Source organism: Anoplophora glabripennis, unplaced genomic scaffold (assembly GCF_000390285.2).
Source record: "Anoplophora glabripennis isolate ALB-LARVAE unplaced genomic scaffold, Agla_2.0 scaffold101, whole genome shotgun sequence".
NCBI lineage: Eukaryota > Metazoa > Arthropoda > Insecta > Coleoptera > Cerambycidae > Anoplophora > Anoplophora glabripennis.
The window spans coordinates 1,413-19,873 of NW_019416426.1; the positions used below are offsets into that span (position 1 = coordinate 1,413).

The following is an 18,461-nucleotide window of genomic DNA, read 5'->3' on the forward strand; positions in this document are numbered from 1 at the left end:
CGGATTTTCTTCATGCCATAGATGCACATTATGAAAATTGAAGATACCATCTCTTGTAAAGCCAGCTTCATCTGTGAATAATAAGGAAGGCAAAAAGAGAGGGTCGTTGTCACAAGTTTCCAATAGCCAAACACAAAAGGCTTCTCGTGCTGGGAAGTCAAGTTCACTCAGTCCTTGTACCCGTTGTAGGTGATACGGATAAAGTTGATTGGTCTTTAAAACCCGCCACACGGTCATACGATCAACTCCTTCTCTTAATGCAATTCTTCGACTATCACCTGACTACTGTCACCTGCTTTTTTCTCAACACGATGTAACACACGTTCTTCCAAGCGCAATGTTCTTGCAGTTCGTGGTCTACCACGAACTCGGGCTCGCGGTTTGAAAGATCCTGTTTCCCTTAGCCTATTATGTAGCCTTTCAAAGGTTTTTTTATTGGGTAAACGTCGGTATGGAAAATGCTTTGCGTAAAGTCATCTTGCTTCAGCCCTATTGCAGTATGCCAACCCATACATAAAATGCATGCTTGACATTTCTTCAAAGGAATAATCTTCCATTTTCAGTGAGTAAAATTAGTTACTAAAAAATGTATTAATAGAGTCAGATACTTAACTGTCACCATGACACCAACCGCAATTATAATCTTGGATTACTTGATAATGGTCTGTTACTGTACCAGAACTATAGGAAACTAAAAACTTAAAGTGTCCATAACTCAGAAACGAATCATTTTAGAGCAGATGTGTATATAAACTTTTTTGATCGTCTTGATGAGTACAATATGGCTATGTATAGCCAGCCCACCTTTTTTGTTACACCCTGTATAATACAAAGTTAAATCCATTTTTTAGATTATGGAAGACGCTGAAATTGGAACTGTCGTTCACACGCTGGTAGCCTTAGATCCGGACGTAAACTCATCTGAAGCCTTAAATTTCGCAGCAACAGAACCCATCACTGCCTTAGACAAACATGGCAATGAAGTCCTTGCTAGCGATGCATTCAAAGAATTCTTTTCCGTGGATAAAAACACGGGAAAAGTAACAGTGATCAATCCTTTGCAAAGAGATCTGGCCGCCATTGTAAGAATAACGGTATTAGTAACGGACATCACCGCCCCCACCGTCCAGCAAGGTCAGGGACTCCTAGTGATTACTATTGGTGACGTGAACGATTCTCCGCCCATGTTCTTACCACCTTGGACCGCAGAGAATCCCATCTACTATCTGGAACTAAAAGAGGAGCAACCAGTTGGCACCATCGTAGCCACATACAAAGCTATAGATGAAGACTCTGACATAGCTGGATACTCCATCATGCCAGAAAGCGAGTACTTCCAAATAAACAACGGCACCGGGATCGTCCAAATCAAACAGGAAATAGACTACGAGAAGACCAAAGAACTAAACTTCAGCGTTGTGGCGTTTGACAGTGGCGTTCCTCAACTCAACGCCACTGCGATAGTCTTGGTGAAGATCGTCAACCTTAACGATAACGATCCCGTGTTCACGGCTAGAGAATACAACGCGAGCATCGACGAGAACTCACCCAACGGCACCTTCATAGTGGAGGTTAAAGCGAAAGACTTGGACGCTGACGAATACGGAGAAGTCAGCTACAGCCTAACAGGAGAGCACAGTGAGAATTTCGCGATAGACAACAAGACGGGTTACGTCACCGTCGCCAACTCCAACTTCCTCGACCACGAAAAAATCAACGAGACCGTGCTGCAGGTGGTGGCTTCGGACGGTGCTCCGAGTAACTTGAGGAGAACCATGTCGGTTCCGATTTATATCACTATAAACGATTTAAACGATAACGCGCCGAAGTTTTCGCAAGAGGAGTACAATGTGACTGTGATGGAAAACGTCAGGTTGAATCCTCCCATGAGACTCATACAAGTGAATGCCACCGACGAAGATTCTGGAATGAATGGGAACATCCATTATAGTATAATATCTGGAAATGATAACGGTAAGTAATATTGGCCGACACAAGAAAACAAAGGTAATTATTTACTGCAGCGTAATATGCCCAAATCGAATCAAAAATTTTCCTTTCCCTAATTCCAGGGGTGCTGAACACGAATCTAAAGTTATTTTTGTGCGATCGAACCTCATTTATGAGACTAGAATCATCACTGTAGCCTTCTGAACGCCTGTATTTTAAGATCAACATTATTTGGGAAACATACATAATATATTTCAAGTATATAAAACATTTATTTCTTGGTTCAATTCACTATTGCCAGTTCGTGACGTCATACGTCACGTCAATCATGTTATAGTCCAGTCGAACTTCTCTATCTCTCATTTGTGTACAGACAACAGAAAATTATTTTTTTTGCAAAATGAAACAGAAGCTATATAAAATGTGCAATGTTGTATTAAACACCCTGGTTATGGTCAGTAAATTTTATTTAGGACAGTAATTTTATTTGCCTCACGTTGGTAATTAAATTTTGGTAAAATTACATTATAACACAACGTTCTATTTCACCTGGCTCCTGATTGGTGTAATTTTTCCCGAGATTTTATTCAACCAATCAGCGATCGCATTATCTCGAGCGTGGACCTAACGGTTTGTCATTGTTCATTGTAAACGAATTATTAATATTGGTGACATTAAGATTTAGGGATTTTTAGTTGACCATACCAGTCTTTCAATGCTGGTTAAATATTAAATACAGAAGTTTCAGGATTTCTGTCTGGCTATCCAATGGTGACCTTGACATTGAAGATCATTTCAAGGTCAACAAAAATCACATTTGACCTTGAAATTTTCGTCAAGGTCAATGTCAAGGTCACTATCGGATAGCCAGGGAGAAATCCTGAAACTTTTGTATTTAGTATTTTTCTCTAAAATGGTCTCCCACCGAGTTATTCTGCCGTTCCGGTACTTTTGCTATATCCCGTATATCTCGCCTTAGTAAGCAATACAGTGATATCTTCTGAAACAAAATAGTATTTTTTTAAATTCTAATAGAGTACAAATTAAATATAATTGAAACTATTTCTGCTTCTGTAAATATTTTACTTTATTTACGAAATTATTAGTTTTTAACATATTTTTTTTAAGTGTTACTATTTTTCCAATGCTTCAACGTATACGTATCTATAAAATACTTTCGAACAGTTCTGTCGACGGTCTTTCCAATTATGTGAAGATCTATAAGGTGTCCCATTTAAAAAAGACAGAAGTTAGGCCTATATCTCGGTATATCTATATCTTTACTGATGTGTCAAAAGAATTTAAAAAAATTGTACAACTTGTATTCTTAACTCATTTTCGTATCTCTAACAGGAAGAAAGAAAGTGGTGCAATTTTCGCATGACCACCTTATACAGAGTGTCCCGAAATTCATGCAACAAAATTTGGTCATAGATTCTTAAGACAAATTTAGTGGTCCCGTATTTTTTCTTTTTGCCAACTGGCCCCCTCATTCGGAGTTACAGCTCCCTGAAATCTGCCCCTAAAAAGTATTTTTTATATCTTAAAAGCATGTTGTACGAGAATCACTAAATTTGGTACACAGGGATTTTATGACATGTGGAATCTCACAGTGCTACGCTTTTTGGCGAGAAACCCCTTTAAGACACTTTTTCGTGCGCCACTTTGGAACCAGAAAAATTTGGTAGCAAATTTGATTTTTTTTTAATTATTAGTTAGCTAGAAAGCCATTAAATTTAGAAACTTTTTGTCTTTTGATATTTGTTTCGTAAAACGCAAAGTTTTTGAAGAAAATGGCGATTCACAATATGGATTCGATCACATTTTGACATTTTTCTCGAAAATATTGCGTTTTACGAAAAAAGTGTAAAGAGGCAAAAAGTTTCTAAATTTAATGGCTTTCTAGTGGACTAATAATTTTTTAGAAATTTAAATATGCGACCAAATTTTTTTGGCTCCAAAAACAAGGGTGCCCACGAAAAATTGTCTTAAGGGGGGTCCCCGCTAAAAACGTAGCACCATCAGATTCCATATGTCATAAAACCCCTGTGTATCAAATTTAGTGATTCTCGTACAACAGGGTTTTGAGATATAAAAAAAAGATTATTCTTAGGGGCAGACTTCAGGGGGCTGTAACTCGGAAAAAGGGGGACACTTGGCAAAAATAAAAAATACAGGTCCCCTAAATTTGTCTTAGAATCTGTGACCAAATTTTGTTGCATGAATTTCGGAACACCCTGTATACAGGGTGTACGAAGTTTGACTGCCATTACTTCAGCATGAGATAGAGTAATCATAATTGAACAAAAAAGTTGTATATTACAGGGGCGTAAGATTAACACTTTTCAAAATACAGCGAGTATTTATATTGGGGAGTTTCATCACAACGTGACAACAGCGCTTAACCTGCTGATGAACGCCACGTGTACTCGCGGCAGACTTGTCCTACGGAAAAAATGTAAACAGCTATTATTAATATAAGGTTTTTTTGTTTATTTTAATGTATTCTGTAGTCTGTTAAAATTAAGGCAGTCAAACTTCTAACACCCTGTATAGGTCATGGCATAACAACCTGCAAAACAATGCTGCTTTAAATAACAAAATACTCACATTTTTGCAGACGTGTTCATACTGGGAATAGAAACCGGCATCCTTTACCCCCACAAATCCCTGCTGGGTCAAACAAGAGAGTTCCATTTGCTGGTAGAAGCCAGGGATGGCGGCGGCAACGGACACTTATTCGACAAGGCTATTATTCATGTACATGTACTGAACGTTAACGAACATAAGCCGGAATTCATAATGCCGGCGCTTCCTAACGCTACAGTTGAAGTATTAGAGGTAAGTTACCTACACACATCTGTATTATGTAACAGAACCGGCATGACGCTGCAGATAACGGTATTATCTTAGCTTTACGTTTCGGCGTAGTGTTCTAACCAAATGTCATGTATATCCTAAGGCAGGAACAACTGTGGATCATTATATGGACTGATTTATCGAAAATTCCTGCCTTAATTAATTGTATCATTTGCAATCAACATTTATTTCAATTACAAAATATTACCCATTAGTATTTTTATTTGAAAATGACTGTTTTGAATAAATGCGGCTGAATTTCGTTGATACAACGCTCAGTTTCAGTTTTTTCATTACCAAAACGGGAAATTACACGACCAGTAATTGAATTGCTTCTCGGGCTGTATGCCATATGACACCGTTTCATTGAAACGGCATGGCGCGATAGCGAGCACCATTAACTATTATGGCCTGACCATCCGCACTTTCAAAGAAGAATGGTCCGTGGTGCCTCCGGCCCAAAATCCGCACCAGACAGTGAGACATTGTCAATGCATTTGTTTCTCAACAATCACTTGTGGATTTTCTGAACCCCAAATGCGAAAATTTAGTCGATTAACGAGGCCATCGATTTGAAAATGAGCCTCATCGCGGAAAATGATTTTGTTCCAAAAGTCAACATCCACTTGTTGTTCCGTAATCCATTCAACGAATTCTCTTCGGTCTGCGTGGTCAATAGGCTTCAGTTCTTGAGTGAATTGAACTTTGTAAGCATCGTCCAATTCTTGATCATGGTGTCGAATTGATGTCCCTGGACTCTCATGAATTGCTTCGATGTTTTGTCTTGAACGACTTGTTGAAGAAAAACCAGAGTGTTTATGATCCTTAATTGATCCAGTCTCTCTGAATTTTTTAATTAATCTCTTCACAGTTGATGAAGTTAAATCATGATTCCAACCATATTGTACTTCATTATTTTTAAAATATTACTCAACAATGAAAACGCTTTGTTCTTTCGTGTAGGTACCGCTCCATTTTTACATAACGCTGTATTTTTTTTTCGTTGACATTACCTTACCGCACATATGGCGCCAACTTCAAATCTTGAGTTAACTTTTTGGATTTCATAGTTAGTGTCAACATTTTTAAACAAAAACCTAGTCATTTTTTCATATGGACCAAAATAAAATAAGTTCCTTAAGAATTTGCTAATAGATGATGAAAATTTCCGTCTAGAACGAAGCAGCCGAAAACTATTTAGTGATGACGGTGAAGGCAATCGACAAGGACGAGAACGAAAACGGAAGACTTACGTACCACTTCAAAGTGGACGAAGAGAATGTTCAAGAGACAGAAGAATTCAGCATCAATCCAAACGCTGGCGAACTCAGGACGAAAGTAAGCCTGGACAGAGAGACAAAATCGAAATATGAGGTGGGTAAATACTTTTTAACATTTCTCGAATTCGGAACACGCGGCTCATAACAATGTAATTAGTTCACTCTTCCCAGTTTTCAATTCAGTTGTTTGTCAGATTATAGAACTTAATTTTGATATTAGCTATTTACTTGTCTTTGACTTTCAGTTGGTGTTAGTAGCAAGGGATCACGGCTCACCCAAATGGTATGAAACCATCAGGCACCTGACAGTGCTTCTTGTAGACGAGAACGACAACAGACCAGAATTTCCAGGATCGAAATCAACCAATCCTTACCACTTTTACGTGACTGAGAACAATGAGAGACATATATTGATAGGTAAGTTCAAAACCGTCCCCACGTATTTAAAGTTGTATTTTATATTTTGCGGTTTTTTAAAGCCTTTATTTATTAATTGAAATTTTTAACTGACATTCTATTCTATATATTAAGAGCGCCTTTTACTTGATGTAACAGTGCAAATAAAGAAAAGAGTTTTTAAACATTTAATAGCATGTATGAAAAAAATATTCCTTCAAAAAATTACGTTTTCAGTAAATTTAATTGTCATCTTTTGTATCGGCAATGCAAATAAATCAGCACTAAGCTGAACATTCTAGTTTCGAATAGCGTATCATTCTTGTTTATAACTTTATTATGGTTTAAAAAATAAAAATTCACCTAAGAACGAACTCTGTTTTGTTGATTTGCCACTTAATTTCACTTAAAAATTGAAAGCACATAATAATTTTGCATGAAAGTCTAGATACTCAGCAAACAGCTATTTTCTGTAAAAAAAGGCTTTGGGCTTTTCTTAATATTTCACAAAAGCATTTCACCGTACAATGTCGCTGCTTAAAAATTAATGTTATCTTGGCCCTTTTGTTTCTGGACTATATAAATTGTAGTAAAAAGGTAAACTCTGGGGGAGCGTGACTAAAAGTCTGTATGAAATATAAAGAGGAGTGTTATTTTACTCACCTCTAGTTATTATTTCATTGAATAATAAACGACTAAGTCAATTCATTTTCGTAACCCCCTACGCGATACGTAAGATTTGACTAATATGCCACAATTTAGTGTAGAAAAGTATAAACTGAGGGGTTATTTATTTAATTGTCTAACTACCGTTATGACCAGTATCATAACGAGACCCCATTTCAAAAGAGTTTTCTATGCAATTCTCGAAATGGAGTTTATAATTATCATTATACTTTAATTAATACGTGGAAACTTAGAAATGTTGTATGTTCAGAGAATGAATTTCAGGCACTTACCCTCTATTGCTTACGTAGAATGTAATCCAGTGGCTGGATATACAGGGTGACACTGAAATTGAGAGAAACAAAAGGAAACACCATAACTTCCAGGAAGGGTTTTAATAACAATAAACAAAACAAACAAACAAGCAACCTACACAACGGCTCGAAAAACATTATTAATTACTTTATTGACACGCGACAGCGTACCGAGATTCAGGGAATGCGCGCTCCATAGCAAAATTTGGAAAAAACTTTATCCATTATCAAATTTAATTAACTAGCCCGAGACTCTAAAACTAAGTCGACTGCTCAATGTGGAACATAAGGAAGAACTAACCTTTTCAAGATCTTTCCCGATTTCGACACCTCGCTTCGACACGCCCATTTCTTGTGTCCAGAAGTTTCTGTTCTTATCTTATTGACGGGAACCCTGAATGTCGGGACGCTTTGGCATAACTATGCCATGTTAATAATTGTCTAACGGAGTGAATTTACATTTATATAAATAATTATGTGACTTACAAGTAACCCTAGCCTTCCTCTAGCGACTCCGTGTAGCAAATACGGGACGGATTAGTCGATCTCATTTAATCTACTCTTATAGCTTGGAAAATCCGTCAAAAAAACCAGCTACTTGATCTGTTACTTTCTTTTCCAATTACTATCAATTTAACAATTTGACTTTGGAACCTTTACGCTCTTCTCGTGATTTCGCGCGTTATTAAAAATATGGGTTTCCACGCTGGTGCCTCCCAGATGCAACAGATGACTGTCACATGGCTCCGACTCTAAGTGAACTTGTTAAAAAAATATTGCTTTTCCCCCAAGGACAACGCCATACCTACTTGAGAGCCATTCACTTTCCGATAAATTAATTAAAGTGTTGACTGAAATATTTTACTTTTTGGCCCCTCCGTTTCGAGAACTAACAAATAAAATACCACGCGTCCCGGCTTTTGTTACAAAAGCCACATTTAAAAACAATTTGTAAGGTAAATCGAATAATTTTTAAAATATATCATATATCTAAAATTCCTTTTTATATATCGCCATAACGTTTAAGGGTATCAATTTATAGATATTTTCAGGGCCATCTGATTAACTGATTAAGTAAAAGAAACATTTCATTAAACAAAGCGACAGCTATTGAAAAGTTATTTTCTCTTTAAAGCACTGTATAAAAATTTATAATTCCACCGAATAAATAAATTGCAACTATTTTAGTATATATATTGATTTTTCTAATAGAAATCAAAAATATCTTTGTTGGGTCTTATGGTTTTTTGAAAATACGAAATACTCAGATCTAATGTTAATTATTTTTCTGGGTTTATTTGAAAAGCTATACGAAAATAGAATTTATTTTTGCTCCTCCATTAAAATATGAATCAGAATTGTATTACAACGTGTCCATATTTCAGCAATCTTCAACAGTTTTTTCAATTTTCTGTTTTTATTAAAAACCTATTACTATTTACAGACCAATGTATACCTTATTTTCTTACGAGTTGGATGATATACAGGGTCGGAAAGTCGCCATGGTTCATCGGCCGTTACGTGAGAGCGATAAAGTAAGTCACAGAAATCCGTGCGATAGAGAAGGATGGCTATAATGATGGCGTCTCATAGTCACCGCCCGTTTCGCCCTTCCACAAATAAGATCCACTTCCACTTGTAATTCAGCGACCGGTGGTCATCTTTGTTTTCGTCGTTTGGCTTTTCTTTAATAGATGTCACTGCTTATACAATTTCGACGTCGGTATTCCGATATGTTAATACCATCCGTTAACAGAGGACAGCACAACGCGTAACAACGAAAACTTTTTACAGTAGCTAGTAGATACCTCTGTTTGTAAATCTAGTGACCTTGTTTCCCCTACTGAGAAGTTATTCAAATGGAGTATAGTGCTCAGCTGCATTTAAAGTTCATTTAGTTGTTATTTAAGTATACTTTTTAAAATGACTTAAAAATCCCAAGAAATAAAGCAAAATTCCCTATTTGAAAATAAAGATGACCACCGGTCGCTGAATTACAAGTGGAAGTGAATCTTATTTGTGGAAAGGCGAAACGGGCGGTGACTATGAGACGCCTTCATTATAGCCGTCCTTCTCTATCGCATGGATTTCTATGACTTACTTTATCGCTTTCACATAACGGCTGATGAACCATGGGGACTTTCCGACCCTGTATAATAACACGTTTTGTGACATTTCGAATTGGAAAACTCATCGCCACTATTTTTCATAATTATTTATTTTCTTTATTGTATTTTTATTGTTTAAAATTTGAAAATATTAAGTTATCAGTATCTTCGAATAGTTTTAATTTTTTGTAATTTTATTTTTTAGTCTTGAAGTAAAAAATAGTTGTAGAAAAAATATCAAGTGATTCCAATACTTCTTATAATTTTTGTTTCAGGTTTTATTAATTACAATTAATATAATTATATTAATTAGTCGAATTAGATCATAAACCTGAAAAAAAATATTAGTAGACATTTTATTGCACTTTATGACGGTGAAGAGTACGCAGAATGATAATATCAAAAAACTAACTTAAAAGAAGTGACTCTATGTTGCTCTATTTAATGCAAAAAGAGCGAATTTCCGAGCGGCTTTTACGTGACCTTGGGAGAATTTATTATAATGGTGTTTTGCACTTCCTATTTGTTAGTCGTAAAGGGCAACTTAATTTCATTTTTTCGAGATTTTTCTTTATCGATACGTTTATTATCAATTAGAACTTATATATCTACGATATTAACTTCTAACACTAACGTTTAATAATTAAACAATAAATTGCAAGAAAGGGAACGAAATTAATTGACATGTACCTGGGGCTACAATTGCATGGTCAATCGAATCTGCTTTTGCCACACATGTTGGTTATTGTATTGACCGTCTTTTCTATAAATTTCATCAATATCCATCACCTTTTGCAATAATAATGGCCAATTTTCGAAATCTGATTTTGCTGCGTTCGATCTTTATTGTATAGTTAATAAATTAGTGAAATATGATCTTAAGATGTAGGCAATTTAATTCCTACAACACGAAATAACTTATTTTCCAATAGGCCATCATGGGCAGTAAAGCAATTACAGTTATTAAAGAAAAAGTAGTAAATTCCACAGTTTAAGGACTATAAAGATTTTATAATTATAAAAAACGATCCTTGGTTACATAATTTAGTGAAAGTTACTTACTCGCAGCCATTATAAACCGAAAAATGTTACTTGGGCTTTCACGCTTACGAAATGAAAGGGGCTAAATGAACTTCTCATGCATCAAGTTAACTTAAATTAACTAACCGTCGGGCGATACCTCCTGCATGATGAAATAAAATATGTCACCCGCAGTAAAACAGTAATTAACTAAGCGCCCTCACGGTACGTCCCCCACGTACTAAACGAATTTTCCTTCCAATTAAAGGTCGAGTCAAAGCCCTGGACAGGGACGAGGGCAATCACGCGAAAGTCTACTACTACTTACTGTCCGGCAACGAGGACGGCGCCTTCTACCTAGACCGAGCCGACGGTGGCCTCTACGCCAATGTATCCTTTGACCGGGAACAAAAGGAGGAGTACGACCTGCTCGTCATTGCCAACAACGACCCCAATTTCCACCTGACCGCGGAGCAAGTCAGCCAGATGGAGGAGGAGGAGGTGATGCACGACCGGAGCATCGCAAGGATCAGGTATGACCCTTTCCCTTTTAATTTATGATTCTTATTCCAAACAAATTGTAAAACATTTTTAATAGATTTGATTGGAGCTCATAGCATCAAAATCCAGATATTACTATACATTTAAAGTTTTTGAATTTTTGTGGTTACCGTTTGGTTTAAGAAATGCTCCCTAAATATTTCAAGAATTTATGAATAAAGTTCTATCAGGATTTACTTGATCAGCAGATAGAATTTAAATAAGCAAATATTATATACCTAGGCACCACTGATTTATCCCATAATGCTTCTAACAACAATGTTTTTCACAACACACTTGTTAAATTTTTGAAAGATATATAAAATATATGACATATTATTTATTAATCATTTCACGACAAAAATATTATTCGATGAACTGTAGGTACGCCCAAAGTATACAAGGTTTCTCAAAAACAAATAAATGACTATCACCGAAAAGTTTGTAATGTGATTATATACGGTTCCTTACGACAAATTTCAGAGAAACCGAAGACAATATGACTCTGAAATTTTGTTTACGAGAGTTATCAAGTATGCCGTCTTCAATGAAAATAATGCCATCAACGTATCACTTCTGGTTATACTGGAAGTAACTCATTTAATTATTCTAAATGGGTCACACCATATATTATTGCATTATCGACAAGATAAATTAAAAATGATTCGAAAATATTATAGCTTCCCTATACTTAAATCTAAACGTTTTCGAGATAATCGACATTTTATACAAATTTTGACTGATGTCAAAGTTTCGATTATATCTTTCTTCGTTCTGAGGAACACACAAAGAGCATAAGATGCACAGCTTTCCGCTATTAAAATCATCTGAAGGAAATGAATTTTGAAAACTTAAAACCGGCAAAACTTTTTAATTTCAAATTGAACACTCTGTATTTTATATAATTATATTATAAAAATATCAAATTTTCTTTTCACCGATATAGGCATTGTATGGGTTAGTTTCAACTTTTTGCTTCGATTTGTGGTTTCTCAAATATATTACGTTAATAATATCATCAAATGTGGATTGAAAGACAAATATTGGTATTGTCATTTAGTATTTTACAAATATTAGGTACCTATTTGCTCGACAAGAAAAATACAAAATAATGAATCTAATGAAGATATTTTGAATTCATTTTAGATCCATGGGACATTCACCATGAATCAGAATTATTAGCTTCATTTCCATGATTTGGTATTTTGCAACAAAGCTTGCAGAACAAATGATATAAAGAATTTTCGAAACGCTTGTATCTGTCAAAATTTTTATAAAATTCGATTATCTCGAAAACGGTTTAGATTTAGGAACAGGCAAGTTTTAATATTTTTAACTTATTTTTAATTTATGTTGTCGATAATGCAACAATATATAGGGTGTTCCATTTAAAATAATGAAGCTGACAGCTACTTTCGATATAACCGGAAGTAACGACATTATTTTCATTGAAGAGAGCATCTCTGATAACCCTCGTAAACAAAATTTCAGTCATATTATTTAAGGTTTCTCTGAAACGTTTAACAGGCCACTTAACGTGAAGAACCATGCATATGATTGCCCCAAAATGAAAATAAGGGTAGTTTTTTCCTAGAAATCGTTTTTTCGGGCATATCTTTTTAAATCGGTGTTCATTTAAAAATTTTAACAATAAACGAATAAGTGGCAATAAAAAAAATATTAAATTATTAAATCTGTAGGGTCAGTATCAGCGACCTGAACGACAACGCTCCGGTGTTCGAACATACAGTTTACTACGCCGCTGTGAACGCGATGGCCAACATCAACGACTTCGTGACGAACGTCACTGCCTCGGACCCGGATTTCGGACTTAATGGTTCTTTGACTTATTACATAAAGGCCTCGAATTTGTATAAGTTCGACTCCAATAAAACGTCGGGATCGATTATCCCGTCCCCTTTCAACATCAGCGAAAGAGGAGAGATTTACACGGCCACCTACTTGGCCGAAAATAACCAGCACAGGTTCGTTATCGACGTCATGGCTAGAGAAAATGCCTTTCCGGAGAGGGAGGCCTACGCACAAGTATATGTAAGTATAATGCACTTAAAAGATTATGTCGTAAGCTATTCAGGGTGACCCGTATCACTTTCCCATCCAGTGGCGTGCCCAAGGGGGAGGTTTGGGGGTAAGAAACTCCCTCTTTCCGAATAATTCCCATAGCTAGGGTAATGGGCGTCACACTGACTGGGTTAAAACTATTCAAGGTGGATACAATAGGAATATTGTAAATTGTTAAAGATATAGAACGGGGCAAATTATAACAGTTGCTATAAACTTCCTTAAAGTTATTTTAAAATTTAAAATTTAAAAAAATATGCTAAATGAACTCAAAGTATAAAATACTGATGGAAATAAATTATTTATACTGTGACGCACTTTTCCTCGGTTCTCTCTCTATGGACGTTTTTTTTTACTGGTCCCCGCTGATTCTGAAAATAAACCAAAATTTATTCGGAATTATTTCGGACTTATTTTAAACAGGCGGGCGGGCAAATATCGGTATCATGGCCTAGCAAGCAATGCAAAATTAGTAAGCGGTAAGCGATAGCAATAACCAGGGAAGAAAGCCCAAGCGGTGCAAGGCGGAAAGATAGGATGGTGAAACGGGATCCGAAGTATCGCCTTACAATTCATACTAGCCTTTAAGCTTTATACGTCCTGGTGACCGATGGTGTCGGACTCTCTGTATACAACGCTTCTCGGTCTGATGGGTATACACGCCGACCAGGGAGAAGCGTACGTATACTATATGGAACGACCCGGAGATTGGGTGGGCACGCCGAACCTCTAGGTCTTGGTTCACATATCCCCTATTACCCAGCGTATATCAAAGTGCGGGACACCAAGCAACGCTGTAGTAAACACGACGGCTTCGTCAGGATTGGGTTTACACGCCGAATCCAACGATTGCACTGTCGTATGGGTTGAGACGGACGGTGGAATTTGTGTGTGGGTTACCAAGAATATTCTTCTCGGGCCCACAGTAATTCCACACTTAAAGTGTACAAATCTTTTCGGACTTGTACCCGGTTGGAACGGATAATAAATAAGGAAAATAATTCTTACTAGGTTCACTGGTTATTCCGGGCTGGCTTCGGTAGAGAGTACTTGCTGGCGGTGGACATCTGTTCGGTATTGAGTTGTGGATACGAACTGCCGGTTTCGGGGAATGTCGCGGACTTTTGTTGCCCAAATCCCCACCGGATTGACACCAGTCGTGGTGGGACCTCCACGTGACCAACGGCTTGTCAGAGTGGGGTATCGGCCGGTCGGACCCGCGAGTGGATATTTGATATATATGTAGAAAAATCAATAATTCTCGCCGCCGGGGTAAAATAATCCGAAATAAAAAGAAATATTTTTAAATCCAGACATAATAAAATCAAAAAATAAAACAGGTTCATTACAATACAGTTCTCCTCATCCACATTTTGCGACTTAAACGATACATTTTCATTAATTTTGAACACCTTATATCTCGTATTAAATCAAGGTTAACGGAAAAAGAAGTGTTTTAAAATCTTACCTGCTACCATTTATACTTTAGGTGCTCGCGCGAATAAAATGAACTGTATTTGTTCGTAGGTGTGGATTTTTGAGCCAGAGCAGCTAATAAGGGTCATCTTGTCCAGACCAAAGGAAGAAGTTACAAAGGAAAGAGATGAAATTATTGCTGAATTAAGTAATGCCACTCAAAGTTTGGTTATCATTGACGAAATTAGATACCACATTGGCGACAACGGACTGAAGAATGAAGACTGGTAAGTACTTAGTTATTTGAGGCAATTACATGCATTATATGAAATTATGGATAATTTATCATATGGATAAACTTTTTACTTGGAAACAGTACAGTTTTAATAACAACTATTAGGTCATTTTTTTTCTCATAATAGTGTTTACCTAATTTTTAGTTACGATTCTCTTAACACAAACACTTTTTTTTAAATAACGGCTACAACATGGTCACCTTCGATCTGGATTCAAATGAGTGTATTATATTAAAACACTGTATCAAAAGAATGCTTAGAGGAAATACTATTTGCAAGGATCAAATTTCAACAGAATAAATCGTATTTTCATTCATAAAGGCTCCAAACTATCCAAACTCAATGAATAGAACGTGAAAGTTAAGGACATATAAAGAGGAGCATCAATTTATCGAACTAAGGTCCATATAAAAATTCTTGAGTGTTGAATGATCTTATAAAAGGCAGAACAATGTTGTCACATCTAGTTCCGAAACCCCGAAGTATGTTAGTTTCTTTTTACAAATGAAATGCAATTAATTATTTTTATAAAAGAAAACATTCATGTTTAGTTTGTGTTATATTAAATTTTACTCTTATATTACATAGTATGCAAAATATCTCTCTACTACTTCAGAAAATTTTTGAACCGCTTCATTGGAACTTCGAAGACATATCGTTTATCTTTGTTTTATATCCAATGGGTGTCTCAATTAATTTTGATAAAAAACACAAGTTTTTAATTAAAAATTGTAATTTTTTTATTGATTCATCAAATATACAGTTTAGGGTTATGTATGGAATAGCATATTGGGTAAATGACCTCCACGACCGTTTTGCATAAATGCGGCTGAATTTCGTTGATAAAGCTCTCAATTGTCCTCTTTCAAGGATGGATGGTTATGGGTTTGTTGATATACACATTAGACTTCAAGAAACCCCAAAGAAAAAAGTAAAACGGCGTTAAATCGCATGATCTGGGCGGCCAAATCTGTTCACCAAAACAAAAAATTACACGACCAGTCCAGTGATGCCTCCAGCCCAAAATCCGCACCAAACAGTGACACGTTGTGGATGCATTTGTTTCTCAATAATCACTCGTGGATTTTCTAAACCCCAAATGCGACAATTTTGTCGATTAATGAGGCCATGAAAATGAGCTCCATTGCTCAAGATGACTTTGTTTGAAAAATCAGTATCCACCTGTTGTCCATAATCCCTTCAACGGACTCTCTTCGCTCTGCCTGACCAGTAGGCTTCAGTTCTTGAGTCAATTTGAACTTTGTAACCATGAAGATGCAAATTTTTCGTGAGAATACGCTGTAAAGAGCTTCTAGAAATGTCCAATAGGCTTATTCAGAAATTTTTTTTTATTTGATAAGCAGAAAAATATTGCAATTTTAAGGTTGTCTGCGAAAAATTAGAACTTTATATCGCCTACAAGTCATTCAAAAAAAATCATAAACTGGTGCGCTGAGTATCCGCTGAACCAACGGGTGTGACCGCATGGGAAACCGATGCCGCATGCTTGTGTGTGTTGTCAGTCAGTCCAGTCGGGTTTTAGTTGCCGGTTAAGTTTCGATTGAGTACGTTAAGATATCGAATTTTGTTAGCAATATGGAAGGCACAGAACAGAAATAAATTACAAATATTGTATTATTCCCCAGTGTGAGAGCACTAGTGTGAAGATGCCTAATAAAATAATAATGTCCCCGTAATTCTGTCGTGCAGATCTAAAATAAATAGTCTACTAGTCTCTACTTTGATTTGTTTTTTTTAATATCTTTTATTTGAAAAATTACTTATTTTGAAAGCAACAAAACTACCCTGCTTAATTTAGGTATGTAGTAAATATGTTTGTATCCTCTAGAAACACTATATACTTGTGTTATGCATTGTTGATGTTTTTATAAATAAAGAATCTGCTTTTACGAAATTTGCTTCCATTTTTTAAATTTAATATGCACAAACGCTAGAACAATCTGTAGATGCAGAAACTCGTCTAGAAGTAGCGCCAAGCCGGCTGACCGTCCCATGCGGTGACGTCATTGCATTGCCACGGCTGAGGCAAATATTCGCATTTTAAAAATCAGATAGTTTGAAAACCGCTCAACGGATTGAGTTGAAATTTTCAAGATCGCCTAATTATGAGCAATACTTTGTGTATATAAAATAAGGACGTTTTTGAAAATTTACTGTATGAGCCCATTCTTGACCACTGTGCCAAATTGATGTTCCTGGACACTCTTACGAATAGCTTCGATCTTTTTAATTCAGTCTCCCTGAATTTTTCAATTAATCTCGTTACAATTGTTGAAGTTAAATCAGTATTCCGACCATACTTCATACGAAAATTGGAAACTGTAACTACCAAACTTTCAATATTTTTAAAATATTATTGTTTTTTCGTGTAGCGTGATTTTGGGACACGCGTACATAAACGTACGAGTTATAGGGTCGGGAAAATCGTTATTGACTTGTTACTGAAGAAATCTTCGGCGATATAGTTGTAACCATTTATAAAAAGAATACTACTATTTGAAAATAGTAAACACAAATACATCGGGACAATTTCATAAATTATTTTAGTACGTACCTACAGTTATTAACTTTTTATTTTCCTAAATATGTACGTTTAACTAATAATAGTTCAATTTAAATAGGTATTCCCAGTTAAAAAGCCAAAAACATATTGTCTCGTTAACAAAACTATACCTACTTATAAAATTACTTCCAAAACTAAACCAAACAACTCAGACATTTTTTCTTATAGGTCAGATTTATACATTCTAGTCGTCAATCCCAAAACTCAAATGATATTACCAGTTCCCGACGTCCTGAAAACAATCGACTCAAAATACGACTTTCTCAAAGATTACTATGCTGGCTTTGCCATCGAGAATGTTGTCCCTGCCTTCGTAACGGAGAAAGAAGAGACCTTTGACCCAGCCCTAGCTGCTCTAATAGCTCTGTCGATAGTAATTTTCGTGGGTATAATTACGTTCATTATCGTCTGCTGCTGCTTGAGGCATTGGGTCATATCTCCGACGGATTTAAAGAAGAAGGACGCCTTAATCAAAAAGGCCATAATAGATGATTTGAACACGACAGAAAATCCTTTGTGGATTGAACAGTAAGTTTCTATATGTATTTTTTTCAATATACAGGGTGATTCACAACTTATCCAAAAAAATTTGGGAATAGATGCGGCATGAGAAATGGAGTCAATATTGTAAAAAAAATTTTTGTAAAATCCTTATAATTTCTGAGAAAAAATTATTGAAGTTATAGCACATTAAACCACTACATAGCTGGACAACTGTAGTTTCTAGCGTCATTCGCAATACGCGTGGAGAGCCATGTGACTCCTAATACTGAAATCCTTCGTTGCGGTAGTTTTTACCTGTTATCTGTGGTATTTACATCTGTTTTTTAGTAGTTAGTGTCAAAAATGGCTTGCGTGTATAGCAACTCAGAGTTGATGGATATTGTTTTAATTTATGGCGAAGCAAGACAACATTTGTATTATGGTGAAGTATTTGTGTTATGGTGAAG

The 18,461-nt window shown here is 36.0% G+C and overlaps 1 protein-coding gene across 1 annotated transcript in view; it reads left to right on the forward strand.

The window, feature by feature from the left end:
* The first annotated feature begins 854 nt into the window (after positions 1–854).
* The window catches only part of LOC108904318 (cadherin-87A), a 26,008-nt gene continuing 8,401 nt past the window's right edge, over positions 855–18,461 (forward strand). The window contains exons 1-8 of the mRNA XM_018706831.1: positions 855–1,974; positions 4,571–4,791; positions 5,986–6,183; positions 6,335–6,506; positions 10,862–11,126; positions 12,834–13,185; positions 14,743–14,918; positions 17,680–18,039. Of these exons, the coding sequence (XP_018562347.1) occupies positions 855–1,974; positions 4,571–4,791; positions 5,986–6,183; positions 6,335–6,506; positions 10,862–11,126; positions 12,834–13,185; positions 14,743–14,918; positions 17,680–18,039 (2,864 nt within the window). The remainder of the gene's footprint in view (positions 1,975–4,570; positions 4,792–5,985; positions 6,184–6,334; positions 6,507–10,861; positions 11,127–12,833; positions 13,186–14,742; positions 14,919–17,679; positions 18,040–18,461) is intronic.